This window comes from Calypte anna, chromosome 15 (genome assembly GCF_003957555.1).
Source record: "Calypte anna isolate BGI_N300 chromosome 15, bCalAnn1_v1.p, whole genome shotgun sequence".
Taxonomy (NCBI): Eukaryota; Metazoa; Chordata; class Aves; order Apodiformes; family Trochilidae; genus Calypte; species Calypte anna.
Window position 1 is genome coordinate 168,665 of NC_044261.1, and position 27,363 is coordinate 196,027.

Consider the following 27,363-nt stretch of genomic DNA (forward strand, 5'->3'; position numbering starts at 1 on the left):
GTTGTCCTGTGTCAATAGTTCACCATTACATTATTTCAGATGGAAGAACAGAGGTCAGTGACACTCTATCAGAATTGAACAGTTAAGAAGAAATATACCTCTGAAAGTCAACCTTTGGTAAAAATGTAACAGGAAAAAAAGATGCTTAAAAGCCATCTACAAAAATTTCTTCTGCAAACTTAGTGTGCAGTTTGTAATTTTTAAGAGAAAAAAGCCCTGCATTTAGATTTGGCCTAACTTTGGCCTCCCAACAGATTTCTTAATTCTGTCACCATTTCAGTGTTTCTGGGATGGTTTCATCAAGGTTTGGATTTTTTTTTTATCCTTCAGTTTATATAGGATTCAGAGCTACCAACTAAAACAGTTCCAACCTTGAACTTTCCCTATAATCCTGCAAACTTAAAAAGAGGTAATTGTTTGGAGATGCCACATTTTCTACCCACAGTTACTACAGCCTTCTCCAAACTGCACTGCTCTACTCTATACTCAAGCAATGTTGCATGACAAAAGCTGTAGATTTAAGCATTTTCAGCAGCTTAAATAGTACTATGTGAGAAACTTTACATTGTACATGCAGGAGAGATTGATTGCAGAAATTAGGTGTAATAGCAAGAAAAAGCTGCACACATTCTTCAGTTTAGTAAAAGTAATAAAAAGTAACACACCAGTTTCTAGAGTAATAATTGTTCAATTGTTGGAATGTTTTTAGTGAAGCTCTGAAACGTTTTAGCAAGAGAGTAAATTTCACACAACCTCTGACAAGAGCAACAAGATAAATAGGTTTTAACAAATAGAGTTATCTTTGGAACAAAGCTTCTTCCGTCATCCAAAAGAAAAGAAAGGATGACTGCAAAAAGAAGCTTGATTTTGAACTACTGACTATGGATTATTCAACACAAAAAACCCCCAACATAATCGTAAAGATTTTTAATCAGTTTTGCAGAGGAGGAGGTTTTTCTTACGCAAACAGATGCATTACTGTGTACTCTCCTTTATGTTAGCAAGATGTCAGAAATATGCTGGGATGCTAATACTGAACATACTACCTAGAAATTAATTTCTTACAAAAAAACCCAAGTCAGGTATCTCCGAGAAAGCTCAAGAACTTAAAGACACACGATAAGGTTCTCTGCCTTATTTCAAGATTTAAGCTTAATGAAACTGTTGAGCGTTGACAAAAGGTACAAGCAGTAAATCTTTAAGGACTATTTAAATTATTTTGGCATACAACTGTATAAACTATCTGACATTATGTTAATGGCACATGTTCTGGCTTAAGTTTTAAGTCTAGATTCTCCTCAAGAAGAAGTCAAACATCTTTTTTTACTTTACCACTAATGCCAGCAGTCTCAGTGTTTGAGACAATAATCAGCATTTGACCCTCTTCAGGGTAGAAAATCAGTTCCCTGTTACCTGATTTACTTACCATGTTTACAAAATTTAAAGTATGCCATTTTTATAATCAAAAGTTGTATTGTCTTCAACTGACTTTGCAACTCAATGCATACAAAGAATTGCAGTACAATGTAAAATATGAATCAGCTGGCTCAGAACCACTTTTCTCCAGACTTAGCATTGTTTGGGGAGAGGGCATCAAAAATCCACAAGCACAATTTTGAAGCCAGTGAACCAAAAATGACTAAAGTTCATAGGTATCTTGCAGGTTAGTAGCTGGTTTTGCTTGCTACAAAGCAAGAGGCTTACGCTCAGCTCTAACACTCCTTCCCTAACATGCTGCAGAATGTGTAATTTCTACATTTGAGTTTACATCCAGCACAAACCAGCCACAGATGACATGCTGTGAAAAGCTCTATTTCCATAGGGATTGCTTTATCTGTGGCTAGACTCAAAAGTATTTCTTCATTCCCATATGTTTTTGTAATTCAAATTATGCCATCCAAGCATGCGTAGTATGCACACCAAAGTCTTAATGGCTCAGTAAGTGAAAGAAAGGTGTGGCATAAGACACAGTTACATTCAGTGTTTGAATTTTGTAGTTTACTGAGGACAATTAAGAGAATACTTCACTATTAAACAAGATGGAAAGCTACTTCCCTGTTTGAAAAGGCCTCTGGATTACCTTCCCAGTAAAAATAAGTATTTAACATAAATTCTGGGGGGGGTCAGTTTCCTGAAGTTATGTCTGGCCTTCTTATGACTATTAGTAGGAAAAACACAGTAAGCCTTCAGATTCACACATCAAACCAGAAAGGAAGAGGGAATAAAAAAAGAACAGCAACAAAACCCATCAGAAGCTCACCACTTCCAGTCTATAACCTGGCATCTACAACTCCATTTCTTCTTCCGCACACCCAGAGATTCCCAGACTAGCATACGGATCTGGAGACATGGCAGTCTGTTGTGATTCAGGAAATGTTTCAGTCTGTGGGACAAAAGCAGCTCTTTGTGTCGACTGCTTAGCTTGACACCCTTCTGTACTCTGCTGCTTGAAGTTCTTAACAGAGACAGACTTCAGTTTATCTGTAAGAAATTCAGGAAGCGGTTTCCAAAGCACCAGCTCCATAGAAGGACGGCTCCTAGAAGGGATGGAGTCTCAGTTAAATTTAAGTTCTCCAACCACAACTATTACTTGCAGAAGATCAGCAAGTATCTTAATCCTTTGTGCTAGCCTGGAACTATATTCTAGAATCCTTATACCTTTTTTTCCACCCCCCTATTAAATTTCCTTTTCTTTAACTAGTTCATTACTTCTATTTCTAATTCTGTATTTTCTTTCTTATCTGTTGATCTAAACTTGATGACCACTGTTGGTCTCACTTCAGGACCTTCTTTTCAAAACTCACATATATAAAAATCAAGATGCAACAGTTTATTTAACAAATTTCATGCTGTACAAATGAGAAGTACAAAGCAGACAGCTCAATGACCACTTCAGTTGCACTGAAGTGTAACTCTTCCATAAAACTTTTACATAAGGATATTTTTTCCTGTACAGACCGGATGAATGGTCTGTCTTCTATGACACTGGCTGCATCATGCAATAATTAAGGACACGTCCACAACATGAGACTTGGTCTCTTTTCATTTGCATGTTAGCTACATAGCACCATAATTTCCTCCAGAACTTACATAGATTCTATTATTTTCTTTGTCAGGACTTCACCAAAATCCCTCTTCATCCCTTTTTTAAGGGTATCTGACAGGATAAGAGTGGGCAGATTGCTAACATTTCCATCAGCATGAACTTCCTCATCTTCATCAATTATCCTAGGAATGGAGGGGGAAGAGGGAGATAAACACTATTGAGCATACTGTTAACAGGCACATCCACTGCAGACTACAGTTGTATCTATGTGCACTGCACTGTACAGTGCAAGTGTCAGACCGAGGCTGGGTACCAGAAGCAGCGGGGGCCGTGTTAACATGGGTCACTTGGGCCAAAATACCCTAAGAATACCTGTGACCATAGCAGCCACTTGAGCAGCTATGCCACTTCTGGTACCTGAGCTATCTTTATTATTCCTGCATTGTCCAGCAGTGTGCAATGCAGACTTACACTAAGAGAAAATAAAATAAATAAATTCACTTCAGGGGAAAGTATATGGTTCATTCACATTACAAGAGTGAATTTCAGATACACAATAGCTTCACCTGCTCAATTTGCTGTATCTGAACTCTGAGAACTACTGAAAAGCTACTGAATACAGTTCCTAGCCTATAAGAACATTGCACCAATTTATCAGAGATTAAAATGGCACAAAAAATTGAAGCACTTAGAACAAACTGGAGGTATCTTCTTTGGTTTGGTAAATCTCTGAAAGAAGATTTAGTAAAGAAGATGGAAGAAGGGGCAACAGTCCTCTGAGCAGTCCAAAGCAGACTTTGTGAAGCAGATTTAACCAATTAATAAAGTCATGTAGCAAAAACAGAAGAATCCAACAGTGCCTTGCTTTCCGTCACACCTCATCCATGGAGTAATCAGCTAAAATAACCTTTTAGAATTTATATAACTTTTGGCTTTTCTAACAACTGTCTGCAGTGGTCATTTTAGATACCTGAGAATACTAGCTCAACTGCAGTCAAGTGATATATTCACATGACATTCCCAGAAACCTTTCAAAGGCAAGAACGTGCAGTGCATGTATTAAATTATTGCACTGACTGCTCATAGCCACCCCATTACCCCAATATCAAGTCACATGGTATTTAACAGCTTTACTGAACATGCAGAGAGAGATCTCTCTGGTTCATGCCATTCTCTACACTGAAAAATTCACATCTGTCTTGAGCATTTAGAAGTATTATCACAGAACAAGCTGGAACTGGTGGGAAAAATATGAGTTCAAGTCTGGCCAGATAACATCAGATAAAATTTGAGCTCTGGAAACTCACAAAAGAGCATAAAACCCATTATGGTATACTGATGCTGCATCACAACTGTGAAAAGGTGGTTATTTACTCAGCATCTCTTGCTCTAGCACCTCTATTTCAGATCATAGTATCAGCCCCGCGACTCACAGGACCATAGGTTACTTAAAAGACTTGAACAAAAGGTTCATTGCAGACTTACAGAAGTGTTATCATGCTGCTAAGTGCTAAATTTAACTCTTAATGTCCATCAAAAAAGGGAAAGCTCAGCAAAGCCAGTCTACTCAATCCCTTCATTTACCTGTCCTCAATCTCCTGAAGCTTCCTGCGAGCAACCTCGCATTGCTGTTCCCCCATTGTCTGATCCATTTCTTCACAGGGCACTTCTAACACGGCAGTTTCAGGACTGCTGTCACCATAATGACTTGCTACCTCCCCAGCAGCCTGCTGACCTGCATAGAGAATCCACTCCTCAGTGTTGGGATTCAAAGGGCAATTTTTGGCTCCTGTCAGTCTCTTCTTCTTCACAGGACAACTAGGAAAAAAAGGAAGTTTATAATTGTCAGAAGAGAAATGCAGCATTCTACATCAAAAAAGGTTACAGAAAGTCATGTGTATTTCAACATATTTGAAACACTGTGGAAAGACAACCTCCACAATGAAAATTGCTCCTATTAAAGCATGGGTACCCATGCAACAAAATCAGTGCTACATAACTAATTAAACAATTTTGAATAACTTCTCTTCATATGTGTGTTGTAGGTGAGATGTGCTCAAATCTTTACAGACGAGATGCAACTTCAGATTTTTCAGGCTATAAAACACAAATCCAATTTACCCTTCTGCCTCTTCTTCTAGCTTATGCTTCTTTCCACAGCGAACAGAGACACTGTAAAAGAAAACCAAATGGTTACTTAGCTTTTAATTATCTCTTCCAACTGCACTGAAATTTTCAAACAATATTTTCCTCCCTTTTAAAATTTAACTTGGAGCTAAGAGCAATAGCTGCCATATATCACCAACTGGGAAGAGAGTGCAAGTTTGGAACAATACATGACCAGTTTCTTCCAAGGAAAGTCAAAGGTGGCTGCTATTACCTCTTGTAGGAGCAGAATTCCATGCTAGTTCATCCTCCTTTACATGATTTAATTTTTCCACAAGGGGCAAAACCAGTTTTTGCTAAAATTCAAACGTTTCAAGAAGCAACACGATCTGATTTCAGTCTGCTCACACATTGTCTCACAGTGACATTATCAAAATAAATATGGCCAAACATTTTACAGAATAATTCAAGTATTTTGTGCTCATGTATAAAAAAGAGCAAGTAAAAAAAAAAATAGTACAGAAGCTTAAAAACATGTCAGATGCTCTTCACCACACTTTTTTCCTTTTAGAAGGCTCCTTCATCCCCCACCAACAATCTTCAAGGAGTTAGGACGAGTGCAACACGATTCTAACATGGCAAAAGCTAAACACTGCTAGAAGAAAAACTATAACGCGTCTTGAAACTGATTTCAGGCTGCCAGTGCAGCCGACAAAGACGTCCCTGCCCCGCTGAGCGGCTCCCGGCGCGCACTTACTGGCTGTGGGGCGGGTGCAGGCCGGGCGGGCGGGCGGCGGTGAAGGATCCCACCGGGGCCACGGGCGAGCCCTGGCTGAAACTGCCGAGCGCGGCCAGGGAGGCCAGGTCGAAGCTGCTTTGCAGATAGAGGCCGGAGGAACCGCCGCCGACTGCCCCGTCGTTCCCGTTCCCTGCCATTATCATCACGGGGGGCTGGAGACTGTCGTGGCCGAGAGCACCGGGCTGCGGATGTTCCCGTGCGGCAGCCGGCAGGCCGTGGCGGTCAGGGGCAGCGGCCGGGCCCTGGGGGAACTCCACGGCAGGGACCGCGGGGATACCCTGACAGGATCTGCCCAGAGCGGCCATGTCCTGCTGCCGGGGAGAAAGAGGACATCAACGCCGCCCCTCTGCACCGCCTCAGGGTGGTCCGACGCCGGCTCCCGCCGTGCTACGGGACGCCCCGGGACCCGGCCTGAGCCCGAGGCCGGCCTCCCGCTGCTGTCGCCGGCCGGGTTGGAAGTGTCCCCGCCGGAGCCCCGCGCTAAGCGCGCTGGTGAGCGCGGCAGCAGCGCGGGTGAGCCGGGGCCAGCGGGGCACCCCACCGCGGGGCACCCCACAGCAGCAAACCGCAGTCACCTCGCCGCTGAGCGTTCACCGCCGGGCCGGGCCCGGAGCAGGACGACACCGCCAGTGCCCCGGTCCTTTCCAGGCCTTTCGCCGCGCTTGCCGAAGGCGGGCGAGGGCACTATGGGTGTTGTAGTCCCGGGCGGTCTCGGTCCGCGGGGCGCGGCGGGATCTGTAGTCCCGGGAGGCGGCGGCTCCAGAGGGATAAGGCTCCCGCCGAGGGGGGCCGGGGCTGCCATGGGACAACGGGAACCCCCTCGAGGCGGCGGGCACAGTGGTTCCTGCCAGGGGCGGGGGCCGGACCCCTTTTGTGGGGCGGCAAAGCCCCAGCTCCCTGGGAAGGGCCGAGACAGACCCGCTATTGTCTGCAACCCGGGATAATCCCCGCGGCCGGCAGCCAGGAGCGCGGGGCCCGGGTGGGCCGCCCGCCCAGCCGCCAAATCCCAGTCAGATGAGGAGCTCAGCCCACAGCTTTCCCCGCTGCCGCCCGAACTGCCGGAGCTATGGCGCCGCCTCAAAAGGTAACGCGGGACGCTGCCCGGTGCGGCGGAGCGGGAGCGGTGCCGGGGGGTGTTAGCGGGACCGGCGCTGAATCGCTGGGCGCGGGAAAGCTCTGTAGCTGCTGTGAGGCGTTATGCAAGTTGGACACTTCTGTCATGAAACTGTTGCGAACCGTTGAGAAGAATCCCAGTGGATAGATAGATATGGAAGGCAGAAATCCGTGTTTTAATACATTAGTAATTTAATTTCTTTGGCACCTTTTATTCCTGTAGTGTAGTTTGCTAAATTTTGCAAAGGAATTCAAATTCGGCCCATACTGAGAATGGAATACGAGCCCCTGCTGAGAGGGTCTAGTAGGCACGGCAAGGAAAGCGGAACTGTCCCGGCCGTGAGGATGAGTCCTGTAGACAGTTTGTGGCTTTAGCAAAGATGCACAAATGTGAGATTCTCTTGATTGTTTCGTGTTTGCTTTTAAATCACAAAACATTAAATGTTTAGGCTTGTAAAGTTCTGTTCTTAGACTCCTAGCTGTGATGTAAAATAGAATCTGTAAAAGCATATTTCCTGATTCTTACATTTTATATTGAATATAAATGGAATTTCGTTTGTGGTATGTTTCTGAAATTAGGTGAAACCAGTTATTAACTGCCAGGAGTTAAGTAGCTTACAGAACTGATAAGAGTGTTGTTTATGATCTAGGAAGTTGGTGCCCACACCACTCTGACATAACATGTTAATGTAGCAAGAAGACTGATCAGAGATCATAATGCACTGTGATTTTCTCCTAGATGTTATATGCATGTGAGCTGAAGAATCTATCTCTTTTCATGTCGATTACTCTCTTTTGTTCTCTAGTTCCCCAGCTGGACCTTGTTTCTGGCTGTTTGTGCTGTTGGAATTGGAGGGACGTTTCAGTATGGGTATAATGTTTCCATTATCAATGCACCCACTCAGGTAAAATATTGTCTCTTGTTCACAGAGTTGTTTTACAGTAAATGGAGGTATGCTGTTTACTAGCTAAGAGGTTGTACCATTCCTGTGTGCCCTATCACTGGATAACAGGGAGAAAGGATAGCTGTCCACCATAGGGCAGCTTGCTGAGGAAGATCTTAGTAAAAAAGTTGTATTTATAGTGTCTGACTCCCTTGCAGGTATTTTCACCTACTTGTTACTTTTGCATCCATTGCCATGGCCTTGAAAGTTCTGCATATTTTGTGAATGACTCAAGAATATCTGAGCAAATGGTCTTGTGAAAGCAGTGGGTTTAATTTTCTGCTGTCAGCTGATTTATTTTCTTGTGAAACTGTGAAGACTGAATTTGCTACAACATTGAATGCTTTTTTACAAAGGTTAAAAATAAGCTGTTTGTGAAACTTCTGAAAGAACATGTAATATGCTAGAAACAAAGGGCGGGTCCAGGAAGTTTGTTCTTCTGTTAAATCTTTGCTGCCTAGGAACATGGGCCTCTGATTACAGATACATGTCAGTTCAAGAGTTTCTAAAGACAAATCTTTGGAAACCAGGAATGTGGAATAACAGCTTAAAAGCTCTGATGCATGAATGCTTTAAGAAAGGCAGAGGAATATTAGAGTTGCAGAAAGGAATTTTACTGTGAATTGTTGGATTACACTAAGGCAGGAGCATTTCAACTGTGTCAGAATGAGTCTCTTGACAGTAAAATTTGTTAGAGTTATATGAGACCTCTGTGGTCTGAGATCCTAAAAAACAGTAGGACCTACCTGTCCCCCCTCTCCCTGCTTCATTCTGAAGGTCCTCAGAGCTCTTCCATGGCACTGTATGGAAAGGCTATGTCTCTCCTGTGGAATGGAGCCTCTCCTGAGGCAGGGCATGACAACAAAGCTGCTGCTCAGCAGTCTTTGAGATGGATGGGGAGTAAGAAAGGGGGTTGCGGTCAAGGAAGATTCTGCTGGTCATCAATGTTTTTAATACAATACAACTAAGATGGTGTATTTTTTTTTTTTTTTTTTTGGCTTTGAGAATTGGTTTTCAGGACTGATGTGCAAGTTACTTATAGTGCTACATTGTAGGGCTACACATAATGCTACAAGTTCACTATTCTTTTGTACTGCAGCATATACACAGGTTCTTAAATGAAACCTGGGCTAGTCGTTATCACAAGGAACTAAATCCAGATTTGCTGACTTTTCTTTGGTCTGTCATTGCTTCTATATTTTCACTTGGAGGCCTGTGTGGAGCCCTTATTGGAGGCAGCATGGCGATTCGGCTAGGCAGGTGAGTTTTATCAGCAAGCATATAGCAGCATGCTTTCCTTTTTTTAATTTCTCAATAGAAAAAGAGTGGGAAAAAGTGTACCTTGGCTGACTGTATATGTTTTTCACTTCAAAGCAGAGTTTTCTAGTAGAATTTTACAGTTATTTCAAATATGACTTTAAAAGATGAGCCCGGAATTACAGCCTTCCTGTCTAGTCTTTCAGTTATATTGATTGAAATCTAAGTAGGAGTATGCACATACTGTATGGTAGGAAACAGGTCCTCTGCACACATTTGCAGCTTTCATGGCAGTAAAGACATGCTGTGTGATCTGTAACATGTCATGTGCATAAAGGAACAAAGGCCCATTCCCACCTCGTCAGGCTTTTCTGTTGTATTTATGCACCATCCTTATGTTTAGACTTCGTTGAAGTATGAGTAAATAGTTGTCAGATATTTGGACTTCCAGTTAATAGCATGTTTCTTTAGTAAAAGAATAGTCAATGAGTAAATGGGTAAAGCCCATTTTTTCCATACTACCAGAAAGGAAAAAAGAATGTTATTAAATGTTAAAAAGAAAGTTACTGCAGATTTCCTTAACTTATTTTTTCCCTTCCTCTTCAGGAAAGGAGCTCTTTTGATGAATAATATTATAGCAATACTGGCCTCTGTTTTAATGGGGATCAGTTTTCCTACAGGATTGTTTGAGTTACTGATTGCTGGAAGGTTTTTGATTGGCATAAATTCAGGTGAATGATTTCCTATTTCTACTTTCAGTAAACGATGCTGAATGAAAAACGATTGTTATTTCAGATTCTTTTGGTATTATGTGTTTGTACACTGCTTTGTAGATATGACAAAACCATGCTGTAGACTAACTTGGAATCTGAAGACATCTGAATTAATAGAGAAACTAACCAAGTCCAACTTAATATGTGGTTCTGTTCAGTAATTCTTTCTAAAGCAAAATCTACTAACAGAAAAATGTTTTCCCATTTACTTGCAGGTGTTGGGCTCTGTGTGCAGCCTCTCTATATTGGGGAGGTTGCCCCAAAACATCTTAGAGGTGGCATGGCCATGGGGAGTTCCATCTTCCTGACTGGGGGGATACTAGCGGGACAAATAGTTGGTTTGAGGTTAGAAATGCATTTTTTTTTTCTTGCCTTCTGTTACTTGTATGTAAAAAGTCCTAATTTCCCAATTCCCTGCATCTCCTTTTAAAACATGAGCTGTTGACATGTAGCATTAGTGAATCAATTTCACATAGAAAGTCCACCTCTAAGAAGAAAACTCTGCTTTTGTCACCTTATTCTTGTAACTGCAAACTGGTTGCAAGGGGCCTTTTCTTGAAAGACAATGATCTTGCTCACAGAAGTCTTCTGAATAGTCACCAGGAGCTACTTACTTGTTTTTCCCCCTTCTTTTCCCATGCCTCTCCCAGGGAGTTATTAGGTGGAGAAGCATATTGGCCTCTGTTGCTATCCAGCAGTTGTTTCCCAGCATTTGCTCAACTTTTATTCTTGCCATGGTTTCCTGAAAGCCCCAGATATCTTCTTATTGACAGAGGTGATGAGCTGAGATGTGCCAAAGGTAACTTCAAATTTTATTTTTTCTTTGAGATATTTATGACTGTTCTCCCTTTCTTCAAATACTACCCAAGAAATGTGCGGTTCTGCATGGAATGAGTAAGTGAAGCCTACACACAAGAAGAATTTGAAAGTAAAGTAATAACTTAAGTAGTGAAATTGTGAGGGCAGAAAAACTTGAGAGATCTCGAAGAAATCTGGACAATAAAATAATAACATATTTCTCAAAAGTGTGTTCAGTGTTTCTACTTCTGCCTGGTATCATAATTCTGATGTAGTTCAGTGATATAAAATGATGTGATCCCTCAATTGTCCATTTAAAACGCTAAATACATGACAGAAATGAAGAAAGGAAGTTTACCTTCTTAGCATTTGATACGAAAATAATAAAAAAACAACTCACAAAGCAAATTTCTTTTTTTCCCCAAGCTTCCTAAAGCAGAAGTTTTCTTATTCTAGCAAAATCCAGGTCATTAAGGAAAGAGAATTTTCTGGAAGCTGTGGTTGATAGGTAAACATAATTTTTTTTTTCCCACAGCTCTGAAGCAGTTTCATGGCTCTTCAGAATATCAAAAGGAGATGGAAGACATACAGCAGGAATGTTTTGCCTTAAATGGGGAGAAACCCAGGAAGCCCTGGCAATTATTCACTGATCGTGCTGTGAGATGGCAGCTCATTATTGTCATTGTGATGACAATGGGCCAACAGCTCAGTGGAATAAATGCTGTAAGTTTTTACATGTACATACATCTTAAATAACTTAATTTTAATTTGTTTTTCAACCTTCGATTAATATGAAGTATCCACACAGAGAAGCTCAGAGAAATAAGTTAGGTGGGAAGCACTCACTGAAAAACTAAGTAAAGGTGCATCAGCATATCCTCCTGTGTCACATTTAAGAATGTAAAGTATTATATTCAGTAAGTTGAGTAATTGTATTTATTTTTCTGATAACAGTATACTTACTTAGACAAGAAATTTATAGATTCTTCCTGCTGTTTGCATCAAATATATAACACGATATAAAATAAATTGAGCTGTATGTTCAGTGTGAGCTTGACTTTGTTTGCAGGTGATGATTTAACTAGTTGGAATGTTCCATTATTTTTTTTCTGTTGTAGATTTATTTCTATGCAACTTACATTTTTGAACAAGCTGGGATCTTGGCAGAAAAAATCCCCTATGTGACACTTGGCACTGGAGCTTGTGAATGCCTCACAGCCCTCACCTGTGTAAGTAGCAGTTTATTCCACCTCCTAGCATAGAGTAACAAGTCCTCTTGCAGATGGGACATTGGTAAATAGGAGATCAATTTAGTAATAGAAAATTATGTCTTGTCCACAGGGTTTACTGATAGACTATGTGGGAAGAAGATACCTCATCATAGGGGGTTATCTCCTGATGACCCTTTGGAGCATTGTTTTAACATTCTCTCTGACTTACCAGGTATAAAGAAGGACTTGTTTATATTTCATTATATCAGTACAGTGAGTGAAAATTTGTGACACTCAAAAGAAGCTGGAAAGTAAGAGCTCTGTAGGTTGAAACAGCAGCATTAAAAATGACAGCGGTTGAAAGCTGATAAATTCTTCCCTATAAAGCATGAGAATGCTTTTATCCAAGATTTGATTGTGTATTTGTCTTAGAGCTGCAGCTGTGTTTAATGCTGACAAAACAGCCTTTACTCTAGCTTTTGAAGTAATTTTAGGGTGACACATTACATAGTGATGATATTAATCATTAGGGTCCATTTCAGTCACTTAACTATTTAATTTCTCTGAAGCAGTACTGTTAAATAAATTAGCTATGAAGAGCCACGAATGCTTGCTGGTCTTAGGTGCAATAAAATAACAAAAGTAAGTGCCACTGTTAAGCCATATGTTTAAACTGGATTATCATAATCCAAACTAAGACTTCTCTTCTGTTCCAGGAACTGTACTCATGGGTGCCTTATGTGAGCATGGCATCTATATTTGCCTTCATCTTGAGCTTTGGGCTGGGACCAGGTATTGCAGTAATGAATTTTTGAGAGGGGAGACCCGTGGGGCTGGCGCTGGGGCTTGTCAGCAGTTTGCTGTGCAAGCCAAGCAGCACCTGTTCACTGCAAGGCTGATGGTGCTCTGGCTGAGAAACATCAGGGAGCCTGTCTCACCAGCATAGATTAGTCTCCCATAGCCTGAAACCAAGCAACTGATTTTTTTCTGGCATTGGAGATACTGTAACTGGACATTTAGCCTCTTCTGTTTCTAAACTCACTTCCCCAGGTGGCATAACAAACACCCTGACAGCAGAAATATTTGTACAGTCTTCACGTCCTGCTGCATACATGATCGCAGGGACAATTAGTTGGATTAGTTTCTTCACAATTGGAATGCTTTTTCCCTTCATAGTGGTAAGTATTTTCTTAATTGCCTCATCTGCCATTTAAGCTTCACTGAGGTTCTAACAAATTGCTTTTTCTTACATGGTAAGACTTAAACAGAGGATGCATACTACCCCTCACCCAAGTATAACTAGATTCAGTTGCTCTTAAAATATGTATGAAAGGAAACAAAAAGCTTTCTTTATTCCCAAACCCACTGTTACTACACTTCAAATATGTTGCACTCAAATGCATTTTATTTTCAGAATGGACTGAAGCAGTATTGTTTTGTGGTGTTCTTACTGGAGTGCTCCTTAGTTGCTGCTTTCATCTTTGTTGTAATTCCTGAGACAAAAAACAGATCTTTTCTGGAAATCAAAAAGGAATTTGACAAGCTGAATTTTGGAAGAAATACCAAAAAAAAGGAAACAGAGCTTTATGAAAGAAGACATCTCCATGATGAATTTTTAAAAATTTCTGTGTAATTTCACAGCTGTAGCAGAACCCTAATGAGAATTATGAACAGCGTTTTCTAAATTACTAGTGTCATACCATGAATAATTAGCTTTTTAAATCCTCCTGTATACTTACATGAAGTTTAATTAACGGCAAGTTAATTTTTCTGAAATGCTGTTAAAACATGTATTGCTGAAATTTTATTAAAAACATATACATAGAAGACTTGAGGTTTAGATATAACTTGATGTTGTGGGCACACACAAATGCCAGGGGAGGGTGTCCAATGAATTTCTCCCCCCAGCGGATTTCTTCAGATAACTTGGTTGCTTCTTTTATTTCTGTGCCCCTTCTTCAGATTCTGGTAATGTAACATAAGTTACTGCTTTACTGAATAAAATATTTTGAGGTGTTAAACAAGAACTGGCCCACTGAGAAACCAGTATTCCAAATATTCTACTTTAAATATAAATTAGGGTATTTAGTTGCCACTTTTCAGTTAAATAACTTCTTTGAAAGCTTTAAGGACATTCCTCATCTAGTCCTACTACAGTAACTGCACAAGGACAGTTCAGCACCTATCTGTCTTACTCTTATTTGTACTAAAGTTTATTAGAAAGACTTGTTTATTAAAAGGGTACTAATAAAATATTTATGTTTCTGGGGTTTGAGTTTGGGGTTATTTTTTTTCCCTAACCTAACTTCTTAAGATTTAAACTGTGCAACAGGGTAAAATCTTTTCTAGTTTTGAAGGGCAGTTCCCATCAGACAAAGCTCAACATGTTAAAAAGCAGCAAGGAGCAGAGAGGAGAGGTGATAAGACTTGCATATCTTTAACCTATTAGAATTTTTCAAGATGGTCTGAGAGAGCACATACAAGGAGATTACAGAACCTTCCAGACCTATGGAATGAGCTTTCTGTTTCATCTCCAGCTTTCTGCCCAGGACTCTCTATCAACTTATAACATTCTTCTTATTTTAGTAGTCAGAATATAAGAAATCTTAAATACACATGGCATTTGTGTGCCTCTCTGACACTCCTTCCCTACAGCTGTAGCTGCAAGGACTACAGTCCTACCCTTATCTATTGCAGCTTCTGGTTGTAAGCATGTCCCATTTCCATCTGTTACTTAGTAAGTGCTGCAGTAAATACTGGATATCTCTTACATTTATTCCTTCTCACAGAATTAATGCTGAAAACATGGGAAGCAAACACCATTTTTTTTTGTTTTGTTAACTACATCAGTTCTTTAATTGAAAATACCGTTAACTCTTATTGGTAAAGGAGGCAGTATCAGGAAGGGATCTTCTTGTTCTTTAGTTTATCCTCTAAGTTTGCAAAATATTTCATTTTGGCTAGAAGCTTCTTAGCTTCTTGAAGATCATCTGAAATGAAATAAAACATTACTAATTTGCAGAGGGAGGGATGAATGAATTTTAATTTTCAAAGTTAATCTCAAGATTTCAATGACCGCATCTCTTTCAGTATTAAGACGTGTTCCACAAAATACATAAAAATGTGTAATTCAGAAGAGAAATGCGGCATCAATATCCTTTAATGACTTTCCTGTAGAGTGACTGTAGCATTGATATAGCCACTGGTGAATTCTAAATATACAGACAAGACAGACTTTTTTTTTTATATATATGTAATGGGATCGACTGCCATCCCTGAGAAGTGATTATTTTTATGTAAATTGAATTAACTGGAACTTTTATGTTGGATTTTTTTTAATTTAATGTGAGGGCCTAAATTTCTTGAATCAGCAGGTAGGTCAGCTCAAAAGTATTTAATCTATGTTATGTAGTTCAGGAAATATTTGCCAACAAGAGAATGTGGGGTTTTAAGCATTTGTAACTGATACGTATGGCAGCTACATACTTCACAGAAATAGCTACCTCTTTCAAAAGCTGCAGTCACTTCTTTGGTCAGTTCTTCTTGTTTAACTGCAAAACAAATTATTTCATTGACATTTTGTTACTTTCCTAGTATATTTAATACCACTGCATTCCAACTGATTGTGGTGGGAGACTTAATGCAAGTTAGAATTAATAAAAGAAACAGACTGCAAAAGCCTTCAGAGAGACTCTCATGTTGTAGAAGTTACAGTAAATTGGTTGTATACAAAACCCTCAAATCATAACCTACCTTTAATTAAAGTTTCAATTTCTTCAAGGACACCTTCATTTTTAGACTCTGCTAATTTCTCATTAACTTCCATGATTTCCATGAGAAACACTGAGTCTCCATCGCAGTCTGTCTCTTGTACTGGCTCTACTCCATTCAGCTCCAGCTGGTGAAGAAAACGGGCATTTGGAAATACACTTTCTTACATCTCTTTGAATATGAATTATTTTCTTGACTGTTAAGTCTTTTAGTAGGGCTTGCTCAGACTTGTAGCTGATAAACTCCTGGTTTACTCCATGAAATGCACATAAATGGAATCAGTCTTAAAACTGATACCATAGGTAGACCATCAAAATCAGCAGTTATCCAAATAAAAAAAATATAATGAAGGCTGCCAGGGGCTGAGCTTAAGTTTCGAAGGAACAGCCATAGCCAAACACACATGATGTAGGAAACAAATTGGTAGGCTGCAAATGAGATAGTAATAATAACTAAAATATGACCAAAAAATGTGGAAAAGATGACTGATTTTCAGACAAGCTTATTTTTTGGTCTCCCTTCAATCTCTGCTAATTCTCTTCAGAAGAATGAAACTCAGCCTGTGTCTGACCCTGACGTGACCACCAGCAGCCCCCGCCACCCCTGGGCAGTTACAGGAGCACCCATAACGGGCACCTCACCAGGTAGAGGCCACGACTCAAAGGGTTCAGGAGGGTCTGGTAGGCTTTGTTGACCAAGGAGGAGTGTTGCTCAGAGTAGTACTGTTCTTTCTGCGAAAGGATGACAAATAATAGTAACAAGTGACAAAATACATAACACTTTGTTACCTGCAGAGAAACCGCGTTCCCACAGCACCACGCAGTGTCAAACCCAGAGTTAACAGAGCTGGGAAGGGCAGGGAGCTGCGGGATATGCACACGGTGTCATCTCACGCAACTACGATCTCAAGAACGGCAGCAGCCCCGCTTTGCATCCTCCGCCGCACATGCTGAGCAGGAGTCTCTTCGAAGGCCACAGAAACCGGAGAGTCCCCAAAACCCGGGAGCGTCCGGCGTGGGCACCGAGCTCTGCCCCGCGGAGCTCAAGGCGAGGGGCGGCCTTACCCCCGCCAGCCCCAGACCTCGGTGCCGGGCCGGGGTAGGCTGCCAGGCCCGTCGCCCCCGCCCGGGATACGGCACCGCAGGACTCCCAGCAGCCGCCCACGCCGGGCCCAGGGCTCACCGGTGGCCTCTGGCCGAAGCGATCGGGGTGCAGGGCGCGCTGCAGGCTCCGGAACCGGCGCTGCAGCCGCTGCGGGTCCAAGTGGAAGGAGCGGTCACTGCGGGCGATAGAAGGTGCGTGAGGCCCGCGGCTGGCCCGGCCCCCGCCGCCCCGCCGGCACTCACCACTCCATCAGGCGGAACAGGTCAGGCCGGGGCCCCGGCGGCTGCAGGGCGCGGCAGCCGGGGCAGAAGTGCGGCAGCCCCTCGTCGCCGGGAAGGGGGCTACCGCAGCTCCAGCACCGCCCCGGCCCGACGCAGCGAGGCCGCGGAGCCGCCTCGGCGGCGCGGAGCACCCATCGCGCCCTGCCCAGGCGCTGCCGCAGCGCCGCCTGCATCCCGGACTACAGCTCCCGGCGGCCCCCGCGCCACCCGCCCTGCCCGCATTGGCCCGGTTCGTACCGAGGAGCGGCGGGGCGCCGGCGCACTGAGGGACCCGGCACCACCTGCGCGTGGCGAGCGACGCGGGCTCCACCACCCGTGAGTTTGGACCCTGCCGCCGGCTCCCCCGCCCCGGCGGTGCCGCCGTCCCGGGCCGGTCCCGCGGCTGCTCTAGGGAGGGGCGGGCAGACCCCCGGCCGCGCGGCAATACTGCTATGGTGGCGCGGGCCAGCAGGGGGCGCTGCTGGAGGTGCCGGCGGAAGCGGCTCCCAGCAGCTGCCCCGCCCGGGCCCGCTCTGTCCCTTTTCGCCCCGCCCCGCTCCCCTCTCTCCTCGGCCGCGCAGCCTCCGCGCTGCTCCCCGGTGGTGCGGAGCGTGGCGGTGCCGGGGCGGGGCTGCTCTCCGCGAACAGCTCCGGGAAAGGCCGCAATGCGGTCCCGTTGTGCTTGAATGGCTGATGAGTGTAGCCGCCGGTGTAAGGGGATTTAAACGAGCCTGGGTTGTGCGTGGAGCTGGAGGGCAGCCTGCAGGACAGGACACCGGCTCTAGGGCACATCCGTGGGTCCGACAGAGTTCTGTACAGTAATTACTGTAATTACATACAGGTACGGCTGTTTGGTAAATAAAATTGCTCAACAGAACCTGTGTGGGAGAGAGCACTGAAAAATTGTGAGCTTTAACCTGTATCAAAGGAGCATTCAACTAAAACATCACATTGGCTTGCTGTGCAATGCATCTGCTGGACACTTTCAGCGCCAAGAAAACATACTTCAGTTTTTAGTTCTTAATTTTCCTTGTTCAGTTTTTCACGTTGTGTTTGGGCAACTGCGATGGTTACTGCTTTGTGTGGGTGTGCGCTGTCGGAGTGTGCACGTGGAATAAAGTGTGAGCCCTGTGGAACTCAAGTAAAAATCTGGGAACAAGATTATCTGTTGCTTTAGAGCCAGTAGAGGGAGCAGCACGTTCTTTTTTTAAAAGCAAAAAACAGTTTGCAAAGCTCTCGAGAATTTACGTATAATCCCCACTTGCACACTTTGGTTGAAAGTTTTATGTGTTTGAAGGGTGAGACTTGGATATCAGTATTGCAGTCTGTGAGCGTTCATCAGTTTTACTTTGCTGTAGTAACTTGTGTTTAAAACATTTTCTTTGAAGCCAACATGTCTCGGGAGACTGGAAGTGAAACGCAGCAGTCTCAAGGTGCCCGGCAGTCACAGGGTGGTACCAGTTCCTCTTCCAGTGGGTCACAGAGTACTAGTCAGTCTTCCTCAAGTTCTGGGACCCTCAGTTCTTTGGACACTGTTCCCACTCAGGAGCTTCCGTCTATCCCTGAGGACCAAGAACCTGAGGAGTTTGTTCCTCAGCCCTGGGGTCGACTCTTTGCACTTGGAAAAGGTTTCAGCAATTGTGGTAGGTGCATAATGTAAAAAGCCTGTTTGCTTATTTGTAGCATCTTTAAAAAGTTTTGAGCAGCTTTGTAGAGGGCAGTCTTTTCATTTTCAAATTAAGCAAATTTAAGTACAGGCTTATGACTTTTGCAATAGTTTTGTATTCTGTGCTACATCCCAGAGTTCATACCGATTACCCAGATACACAGCTTCCATGGACTTGGAGGACATTTAGAGGAATTCTGGAGTATTCATGTTCTTAGTTACTTGCTTCATTTTGCCATTTCATAATTTTATTTTACTATATCACACAAGTCTCTGTTGCTGAAGGGGAATTGAAAATGCTGATGTTACTAAAGAAAATTATTAAAATATTGTAGAAGGTGTTGATAGCACATGGTGCTTTAAATTAAGACAAATAAACTTGATTGTTTAGGAAGAATCTTGTCTTCGTTATCCTACTTACTACTATTTGACATCATTCTATAGCACCATAGTTAATAACTCCTGCAATTTTGTGTTCTCTCTCTCTGCTTTGCTTCCCCCGTTCTACAGAGTGTGTGAATGATGAGTACTGGTTTGGAAGAGACAAAAGCTGTGATTATAGTTTTTCTAAGCTAGGATTGTCTGAGACTGACTTCTACCAAAATTACAGCAAGAAGCATTTCCGAATTTTCCGGGTAGGTGCTAAAAAGCTTAATTTACTTAAAAGACTGACTTCGGTGGAGCCTAAAGAAAATAAACTGTAGTGCCTTTGGTTTTGGCTCCTTTCACAAGACTCTTGGCAGTGCTCCATTAACTTGGTTTATCAGTAGTCTGATTTCCTGAGTCAACAATAGGGAATTTATAGTCTGTCTTTACAGTAATTTTTCCCTACTGTTATCTATCCTTTTTTTTTTTTTTTTTTTTTTTTTGAGGAAATGGGTCCAAAAAATTCCTATGTTGCCTACATTGAAGACCACAGTGCAAATGGAACTTTTGTTAATAGAGAGCTTGTTGGAAAAGGGAAGAGGCTTCCACTGACTCACAACTCGGAAATTGCACTATCTGTACAGACTAATAAGGGTAAAATGTACTGTTAACATAAGGTAGTTTCTGTGTTGATCTGAGTATCTTTCTTGCCAGCTGAGCTTTTAATTGAGTTCAGTTAAAGTACAGCTATGAATTGATGGTTTAGTGTTCACATAAAAATTATCTGTATCCACATCAACTGTAGGGAAAAAAAAATGAAAAAAGTAAACTTAAAAGAACTTGCATCAGGAACCAACTTACTAGAGTATAAACTTTTGTAGTTGTTTTTCTGGTTTTGAAACACTTTTTTTACTTCAGTAGCTGTGTGGGGGGTGGAGGGAACAGGGGAAATGGACTATTCAGGGAAGCTGAAAATTAACTGAAGTACTTACTAGATGCTGCATAATTAAAAAACTTTCTTAAAAATCAGGAGGGTTGTGGGGTTGTTTCTTTGTCTTTGCTTTTCCTCCAAGGTGCTGTCTTCCTGATTGTCAGTTTCTGTTCCCTGCTGTGAGATTGAAATTCTTGCCTATTTTGTCCTTAAACATGGTGTTAATTAATTCAGCACTACTGTGAATTTAATACTAAAGATATCAGTTTTAGTAATAGGATCACCTTGCTAACCCATGGCTGATGTAATTTGTAGCACCCAGTAACCTTTTTATATACTTATGTTTTTCTGCTCACAGGCAGCATTTTCTGATATTGTTGACTATAAAAGCCCAGGAAGCTTGTTCTTTGCAACAAAATTTTTAAGTTAATGGAAAATTATTTCCACTCATCTTTTTAGTGTTCGTATTTTCTGATCTGATGGTGGATGATCAGTTGGTATTTCCTAGAGAATTCAGGGAGAAATATATCATGTCAAAGACTTTGGGAAGGTAAGTATCTTTCTTTCCACAAAATTAAGCATTACTTTCGTTACTGTTTTCAGTAGCTTGTGCTGGACTTACTACCAGTGTTTACTGAGCTGCTGCTTTAGTTTTTATAAGCCCACAAATATTCTAGGTGTTTTACAGGGTAATAAGAGCCACCAGATACAATTCTGGATGTTTTTATAATTTACTTTTTCGGTTAAATGCAGAAAAGCAATTTGATGACGACCTGAAATGTTTTGACTTAACTGTGATTTCTGAGGTCAGTACAAGGATATCTGGGACCAAATTAATAGCCTGTGAAATGTGGTTTGATGATTGCCTTGGAATTTGAACAAAAAGGAAACAACCTTTTCTTTTGTTCTTGACACTTTGTGCTGATGAAGTGAAATCTGTTGTAGATAGCTGAGAATCCCTTTGGTAGGCAAATCTGCAAGTGTTGTAAGTCAGAAGAAGACTTTGTCCTTCTGACAATTGCTTTTCTCACTGCAGTTTAAAGAATGCTGCTGGGTTTTTTTTGTTGATTAACAACTGGTGCAGGTTAATGGAGACCACTAACCTGTGTAGTCTCTTACATATTTTACATGGTCTAAAGCTGATGCTTATTCTGAATTTACTAGTTTAAAACACTATGGCACACTGCAGTTATTAAGTCCAAAGTCTGGAGAATGCAAATACATAGTGGTCTCTCCACGTATTTCCTCCTACATTCTTGAGTGGGTGCCCCTTACCATCTCTTAATGTTTTAACAGACTTCCTATGTATTGAATGCTAATGAGGTTTGGACAGCATGCTGTATTCAGAAACTTAAAAACCAGCAGCCTCAAACTGTGTGTAATCCAGTGCTTTAATGAAAGTATTTGCATGCATTAACATAGCTGTGCTTCTGTTCTAGTGGTGCCTGTGGAGAAGTCAAACTGGCATTTGAGAAGAGTACTTGTAACAAAGTTGCTGTAAAGATAATCAATAAACGGAAGTTTATGGCAAGTGGTATTGGAGAGGCAGTAAGTATTTTTGTTTGTCTGTCTCTTGGCTATCTCACAGTGGTCCTGGAATATCTGGTAACTTAATGCCCCTGTGCTCTACACCTAAAGAGGATTTTCTCAATGTCTTCTGCATGCACTATAAAAATACCTTTTGATCTTACAGAATTTGTAGAATTCTGTAGTAAATACTTGTTTTTATTCTTTGACCACTTTTCAATCAATGTACATAATTTCATGAAGTGTATATAATACACATATATATGTGTGTGTGTATATATATATATATATAATGTTAATGTAGTACACACAGAGGCTGGTGGGGGTGTCTTGTGGGGTTTACCTCCTAAAATGCATCAGATAGGTACATCATTGACATATGACCAAGAATTTACAGACTCTGCTAATTTTGTTGTGTTCTCCATCATAAAACTTTGTAATAAAATTGCATGAAGCCTTTTGGGAAGGGCAGTTCACGTGTCTAGTCTTGTAGCAGAAGCCTGACTTTGAAGGAGAAAAACAAGACAAGTGGCTTTACAGAGATAGGACTGCATCTGCAATGTTGCACATGGATATGGTAATTTGTCTTCAGAGATGATTGATCTGGATTGGAAGAAGAGCAAAAAACATCTGCCAGGTTGATTTCAGGATTTGAGCCTAAGCCACAGATCTTGCATGACCATGTAAAATAAAGACTAGGAGAGAGTAGCATTTAATTTTAGGGTTAGACAATATGGAAGGCATCTCTGAAGGGGGAAAACTATTTAAAGGGCAATACTAGTATTTTATGGTTACTTAAAGCAGCAAGGGACATGAAACAATGGCTCTTCTGGTATTGTCTCTTATATCTGATATATCTTATTCCAGAACAGCACTGTCTTACCCAATATGATATATGATTCTTTTAATAGAACCCTGCTTTTAATATCAATACAGAAATTGAAATTTTGAAGAAAATAGATCATGTGAGTGTTACTGTACATTTTTATTCTTTTTTGTTGCTTACTGGACTTCTGTAGTTCACTGATCTCATGTAGTAACTAAAGATCAATTTTATCTGTTTAGAAAATATGTTAAAGGATGCATATAATTTTTCTTTTTTTTCCCCTTTTTTATTCTTTGGAGTATACTATGCCTTACAGATCTGAGGTTTTAAAACCTGGAATAGCAGATGTAAATTTGAGAAGAAACTTCACAGAAGTTTCAACCTGAACTATTGTTATAGAATCTTTCCTTGAAGTCTGTTTTTGTAAATATTTCAAGATAATCAAATATAAAGATTAGGTTCTGACAATTGTTTGAATTTTATCTCTTTTTTCTCCTGCACCCTCTGTTCTGAAAAAGGCATTTCTTTTAAGTAGATAATTTGTATAGCTTAATGCACTTTTCCTCACCCCCAATGCACTATTGCATGTTAGAAAAATATCGAGGATATGGCAACTCACAATTAGAAAAAAATAATGATCCTTGTTGAGCTGTAGTCACAGCAAGATTTGCACACTTTTTTGTATGGAGTATTAAGTGTCTGCTAAAGCCTGGGGTGCTAGTCTGTTAACGTTAACTGTTAGTTTAATTAGCTGAAATCATACTGAAATAGAAGTTTAGGATGACAACCTGTTGATAATGTTAGTTTCTACAACTAATTCTACTTTTCTTTGTGATTCCATTTGTGTTCCCCTTTTTATTAGCCCTGTTTAATCAAGATAAAAAACTTCTTTGAAGCAGAGGATTACTACATTGTTTTGGAACTGTAAGTACAATCCTCTAGCCCAAGTGGACAAGCATTTTGGTCTCAGTCTTTTCTAATGAGAAGAATCTTTTGGAAGTGATATACTGATGTGTTACCTGCATTTGTTTTAGGATGGAAGGAGGAGAATTGTATGACAGAGTATCAAGGCCAATCAAAATGAAAGAAGCTACCTGCAAGTTGTATTTTTATCAGATGCTGCTGGCTGTAAAGGTACATACTCATTGTGGTTACGCATGTGAATGTCAGTCAAATGAATTTTTCTGTCATTTGTCACTTCTGAAAACTACACAGGCAAACAGCACAGTGCTTTTAATCAGCTGGTTTAACAAGAACTTTTGATGGCAGGATCGTCATTGCTGACTTTCAGTAGCATGCGGGCAGAGTCATCAATGTAGTATCCTTCAAAAAATTAACAATCAGATGCTTTACTGTGCAGCTCTGAATGAGCATTTCAGTTAGTAAGCAACAGATTAAGAATGCGGTAGTAGATTTCAAATACTGAACATTGAGTCCTTAATTCCATTTTTTCTAAATTCATGACATGGTAAGGATATTTCATTAGAAACTTCTGCAAGTTTCCACATCAAACTCAATTGTCTGGACCTGAATATGTTCAGTTCAATTCTTTTTTCTTTTGACTCAATTTTAATATCTTGTCATTGCCAAAACCAGAAACTCAATAGTTGTTCTATAGTGGGTATTAGTAAACAATAAATATAGAATTATTTTCCTCACTAGTGAAAGAACTATTGTATTTTTCACCAATTCTCATTTTTGGGACAGCTGCTCATATTATGAAGATGGTTAATAATGTTTTTTCTTTGATTGTGTATCTATTTGTATGTAGTATCTTCATGACAATGGAATTATACATAGAGATCTAAAGCCAGAGAATGTCCTACTGTCATCTTCTGAAGAGACATGTCTTATAAAGGTAAGGAAACTACAGTTCTTATAGTTGATTTAGAAATTTGGGAGTATTCCTTCCCATTCTTCTCAATTTTTAGTTAAACATGGAAAAAAATAATTACGAAATTAGTTATCCAAACTATGAGGTAATTAACAGAGTTTATTTTTCATAATTTTAATTATACTTTAATGGGTTTTTCAAACTGTACACAAAGAAGCTGTAGTTAAGAAAAACTGAGAAATGTTGTGTTTTTATAACAGTTAACTGAGTATTCAACTTCATGTGTCAACATGTTACTTTTTTCCAATAAAATCTAAATTCTCAAGACAGCATTTCCAAAAATATCCAGACTGTATCACCATACTGTTGTCACAGGTTTTCTTTGTTGTTGTTTTGGGTTTTTTTGATGGCGGCTGGATTTTTTTTGTGGGTTTTTTTTCTTGGTGGCTCTTTTTACAGACAAAGCATTGAATAGTTTTACATGCCAATCTCATATAATCTCTTCAAATAAGCTAGAATTCCTCTAATGTGCTGTTGCACATTTACTTCCAAATCTGAGAGTACTTTCTGCTTGTGCAAAGTGTGATCCTCTGTCATACTTCTCCCTCTTCCTCCTGCCCTGTTTTCGGTTGCTGTTTACTGAGTACTTAATAGTGTTTGGGGTAAATTTTGTCAAGTACTGGAACTGACTTGGAAGGAAGAAACTTAATGTTACCTCCTGATGTATGTTGACAATATGATATGTTCTAGAACAATCAATCCTAATATATAATGTGGTGTTACCATTTTAAATACAAGATTACAGATTTTGGACAATCCAAGATTCTTGGAGAAACTTCTCTTATGAAAACATTATGTGGTACCCCCACGTATCTTGCTCCTGAGGTTCTAAGTTCACTTGGGACTGCTGGATACAGCCGAGCTGTGGACTGCTGGAGTTTAGGAGTTATTCTTTTTGTATGGTAAGATACTGTGTAGATGCTACCTTCATTGGGCAGTCATTGACATACATGGCTCAAGACTTGGCAACTTCAGTGTCTTTATGAGGAAGGGAAAGTGTGTTTAAAGCTATATATGTGTAAAAGATATGCTATGATAGCAGATGCTTTAAAATGTGTGATTCTGGTGTTTCACTTGCTATGACAAAATCTGTTAATTAGCTGTTTTTTGGGGTTTTTTTCTATAGCTTGTGTGGATATCCACCATTTAATGAGCAAAATACTCAGCTGTCTCTGAAAGATCAAATCACACGTGGAGAATACACGTTCATTTCAAAAGAATGGAAGCATGTATCAGACACAGGTTTGACCCCATTTCAGTGGGTACCAGGTTATCTATCTCTTTTCTTGAAGCTTTTGTTTGCTTTTGACTTCCTTTCAGCTGTATGGCACATGCATGTTGGTATGTTCAGTTTTTAAAGTATGGTATGTATAATAGAATAATCAGAAACAATAAAAAGGGAATTTTGCCAGAACTCCTTTGTGGCAGTCATAAAATGTGACATAAATGCCATGTTTTTCACAGTGTCTATTAAATACTTACCTAAAATTATAGAATGTATATGATTATGTTGAGCATACATGTGTATGTCTCTTTTTTCTCATCTTCCTAAACAGATAAACTGCTTTCCACTGTGAAAAAGGAAACCAAATTAAGCTGTCATTGCTTGCATTCAGTAATAGTGAAGCTTTTAGGAAAGCGCTGAACTTCCCGGTCATGCTCAGAAAATAAATCGTGGACATGCTCAGTATATCTACAAATAGTTTTGGTATACAGAAAAGTGCTGAATAATGTGCATGTGAAGATGGTTGTAGTCTGCAGCCATCCTTAGACAGAGGCAGAGGAAAAGTTATCTGCCCAACCAGTATTTTGGGGCATTGTTCTGAAGTGTTAAAAGACAGACTTTTGCACATGACTTTGGTGTATGCATATTGCAGAAATTATTTTCAGGTAATGAATTTACTGATCATATGCCAGTCAACTACTTTCATTATTATAGCTCTGGATCTTGTGAAGAAGCTGTTGGTAGTGGATCCAAGCAAGCGTCTTACGACAGAGGAAGCCCTAGAGCATCCTTGGCTTCAGGTAGGAATGGAGCCTTAACTGAAGCGCAGTAATGCTGGGTTGTTCTGGAGATAGCTTCTTGATGTAAATCCAAAGGTTGTTCTCCTTTTCTCTTTTATTCATGCACTCTTTCATTGCTGATCCATTTCATTAGCCAAAGTGTAGGCTTTTCCCTTAAATATTCCATATACTACTGAACGTTTCTGCTTTTTTACAGGATGAGGATATGAAGAATACATTTCAACAGCTGCTTACTCAGACGCAAACCAATTTGAATCCCCTGCAGCTATCAAAAATGGTATGTGTAACAGATCGTTTGAAGATTAACATCTGATGCACAGAGCAGCTACATTTTGAAGTAATCCATAGTAAGAAAATAAATTAATTTTGTGAACTTTAAAAAATATGTACTTTGGCTGTACGTAGCAAACTCCTAATTATCTCTGCTTTCTGAATAGAAGCAATGGACTTTTGTGTTTTGGCAAGACACTTCGTTTAAATGTAGAGAAAGGGGTTCCTAGGCTTAAAAGGAATATTCATATATTTAATTTTAAATTATTGGACATGTATGTTTTGATGGATTGTAGTCATAAATGTTTAGTATTAAAGGAAAAATTCTCATGTTAGTGAAAGTTTAGAAGTGATATTATGACATTCATTACTAGATGCTAATAAGGAGAATTTTAAACAGTAGTTAAACATGCAGCTGGGGGCAGTGTCTTATATGAGAGGGATCAAATATGATGAGATAGGTCTTGGTAGAGTGAGGTTCTTTCCTACCTGGTTTAATGTAGCCATCCTGCTGTATCTTTCTTTTAGCCAACCACAAGAAAGCGTCTCCATGAAAATGAGGAAGAATCTGCCTCTTCTAAGCGTGCTGTTCCTTCTACATCATGAAGTGAAAAAAAAAAAAAAGAGAAAGTACTTTCGTCAATTATAGCTTTTTTATAGAAAGCATAATTTTTAA

At 40.5% G+C, this 27,363-nt stretch overlaps 4 protein-coding genes across 8 annotated transcripts; 2 read left to right on the forward strand and 2 right to left on the reverse strand.

Annotated features, from left to right (window-relative positions):
* Positions 1 to 311: 311 nt before the first annotated feature.
* Positions 312 to 6,630, reverse strand: CCDC117 (coiled-coil domain containing 117). 3 transcript variants are annotated; one of them, XM_030460922.1, is made up of 6 exons: positions 6,527 to 6,630; positions 5,910 to 6,259; positions 5,168 to 5,218; positions 4,631 to 4,864; positions 3,091 to 3,228; positions 312 to 2,537 (listed from the first exon to the last, which is right to left on the reverse strand). In XM_030460922.1, the coding sequence occupies exons 2-6, from the start codon at positions 6,254 to 6,256 to the stop codon at positions 2,285 to 2,287; spliced, it is 1,023 nt and encodes a 340-aa protein (XP_030316782.1). In that variant the 5' UTR covers positions 6,257 to 6,259; positions 6,527 to 6,630; the 3' UTR covers positions 312 to 2,284. The 3 variants fall into 3 exon arrangements, with proteins under 3 accessions (XP_030316782.1, XP_030316781.1, XP_030316783.1); XM_030460921.1 differs by having other exon boundaries at positions 5,910 to 6,262; XM_030460923.1 differs by lacking the exons at positions 3,091 to 3,228; positions 6,527 to 6,630 and having other exon boundaries at positions 5,910 to 6,351.
* Positions 6,518 to 14,298, forward strand: LOC103529367 (solute carrier family 2, facilitated glucose transporter member 11-like). Of its 2 annotated transcripts, XM_008494802.2 has the most exons (12): positions 6,518 to 7,035; positions 7,871 to 7,969; positions 9,108 to 9,268; positions 9,872 to 9,996; positions 10,254 to 10,383; positions 10,689 to 10,837; positions 11,372 to 11,559; positions 11,955 to 12,065; positions 12,178 to 12,279; positions 12,764 to 12,839; positions 13,098 to 13,225; positions 13,462 to 14,286. In XM_008494802.2, exons 1-12 carry the CDS (start codon positions 7,018 to 7,020, stop codon positions 13,678 to 13,680), a joined length of 1,506 nt encoding a protein of 501 aa, XP_008493024.2. In that variant the 5' UTR covers positions 6,518 to 7,017; the 3' UTR covers positions 13,681 to 14,286. The 2 variants fall into 2 exon arrangements, with proteins under 2 accessions (XP_008493024.2, XP_030316780.1); XM_030460920.1 differs by lacking the exon at positions 6,518 to 7,035 and having other exon boundaries at positions 7,890 to 7,969; positions 9,220 to 9,268; positions 13,462 to 14,298.
* On the reverse strand, positions 13,208 to 17,376 carry HSCB (HscB mitochondrial iron-sulfur cluster cochaperone). 2 transcript variants are annotated; one of them, XM_030460930.1, is made up of 7 exons: positions 17,165 to 17,376; positions 17,001 to 17,097; positions 16,460 to 16,549; positions 15,801 to 15,945; positions 15,551 to 15,598; positions 14,916 to 15,037; positions 13,208 to 13,563 (listed from the first exon to the last, which is right to left on the reverse strand). In XM_030460930.1, exons 1-6 carry the CDS (start codon positions 17,374 to 17,376, stop codon positions 14,946 to 14,948), a joined length of 684 nt encoding a protein of 227 aa, XP_030316790.1. In that variant the 3' UTR covers positions 13,208 to 13,563; positions 14,916 to 14,945. The 2 variants fall into 2 exon arrangements, with proteins under 2 accessions (XP_030316790.1, XP_030316789.1); XM_030460929.1 differs by lacking the exon at positions 13,208 to 13,563 and having other exon boundaries at positions 14,870 to 15,037.
* Positions 17,377 to 17,746: 370 nt separating this feature from the next.
* Positions 17,747 to 27,311, forward strand: CHEK2 (checkpoint kinase 2). The gene is made up of 15 exons (XM_008493964.2): positions 17,747 to 18,023; positions 18,571 to 18,825; positions 19,359 to 19,483; positions 19,721 to 19,868; positions 20,605 to 20,695; positions 21,585 to 21,693; positions 22,584 to 22,637; positions 23,361 to 23,422; positions 23,533 to 23,632; positions 24,270 to 24,356; positions 25,131 to 25,294; positions 25,519 to 25,634; positions 26,332 to 26,417; positions 26,614 to 26,694; positions 27,216 to 27,311. Exons 2-15 carry the CDS (start codon positions 18,576 to 18,578, stop codon positions 27,291 to 27,293), a joined length of 1,551 nt encoding a protein of 516 aa, XP_008492186.1. The 5' UTR covers positions 17,747 to 18,023; positions 18,571 to 18,575; the 3' UTR covers positions 27,294 to 27,311.
* The last annotated feature ends 52 nt before the right edge of the window (positions 27,312 to 27,363 follow it).

What these genes read in the sequence shown, in the direction of transcription:
- CCDC117 (XM_030460922.1), bottom strand. Translation starts at nt 6,256, where the DNA reads ATGGCCGCTCTGGGCAGATCCTGTCAGGGTATCCCCGCGGTCCCTGCC. An exon ending in CTTCAGGAGATTGAGGACAG is followed by an intron (nt 3,229 to 4,630) that starts GTAAATGAAGGG and finishes CTCCATTCCTAG; the next exon opens with GATAATTGATGAAGATGAGG. An exon ending in AAGAAAATAATAGAATCTAT is followed by an intron (nt 2,538 to 3,090) that starts GTAAGTTCTGGA and finishes CATCCCTTCTAG; the next exon opens with GAGCCGTCCTTCTATGGAGC.
- LOC103529367 (XM_008494802.2), top strand. An exon ending in TGAGCTGAGATGTGCCAAAG is followed by an intron (nt 10,838 to 11,371) that starts GTAACTTCAAAT and finishes TTTTTCCCACAG; the next exon opens with CTCTGAAGCAGTTTCATGGC. An exon ending in AGCTCAGTGGAATAAATGCT is followed by an intron (nt 11,560 to 11,954) that starts GTAAGTTTTTAC and finishes TTTCTGTTGTAG; the next exon opens with ATTTATTTCTATGCAACTTA.
- HSCB (XM_030460930.1), bottom strand. Translation starts at nt 17,376, where the DNA reads ATGCAGGCGGCGCTGCGGCAGCGCCTGGGCAGGGCGCGATGGGTGCTC. An exon ending in GCTTCGGCCAGAGGCCACCG is followed by an intron (nt 16,550 to 17,000) that starts GTGAGCCCTGGG and finishes ATCCTTTCGCAG; the next exon opens with AAAGAACAGTACTACTCTGA. An exon ending in GACTGCAGCTTTTGAAAGAG is followed by an intron (nt 15,038 to 15,550) that starts GTAGCTATTTCT and finishes ATTTCATTTCAG; the next exon opens with ATGATCTTCAAGAAGCTAAG.
- CHEK2 (XM_008493964.2), top strand. Translation starts at nt 18,576, where the DNA reads ATGTCTCGGGAGACTGGAAGTGAAACGCAGCAGTCTCAAGGTGCCCGG. An exon ending in TAGAGCATCCTTGGCTTCAG is followed by an intron (nt 26,418 to 26,613) that starts GTAGGAATGGAG and finishes GCTTTTTTACAG; the next exon opens with GATGAGGATATGAAGAATAC. An exon ending in CCCTGCAGCTATCAAAAATG is followed by an intron (nt 26,695 to 27,215) that starts GTATGTGTAACA and finishes TCTTTCTTTTAG; the next exon opens with CCAACCACAAGAAAGCGTCT.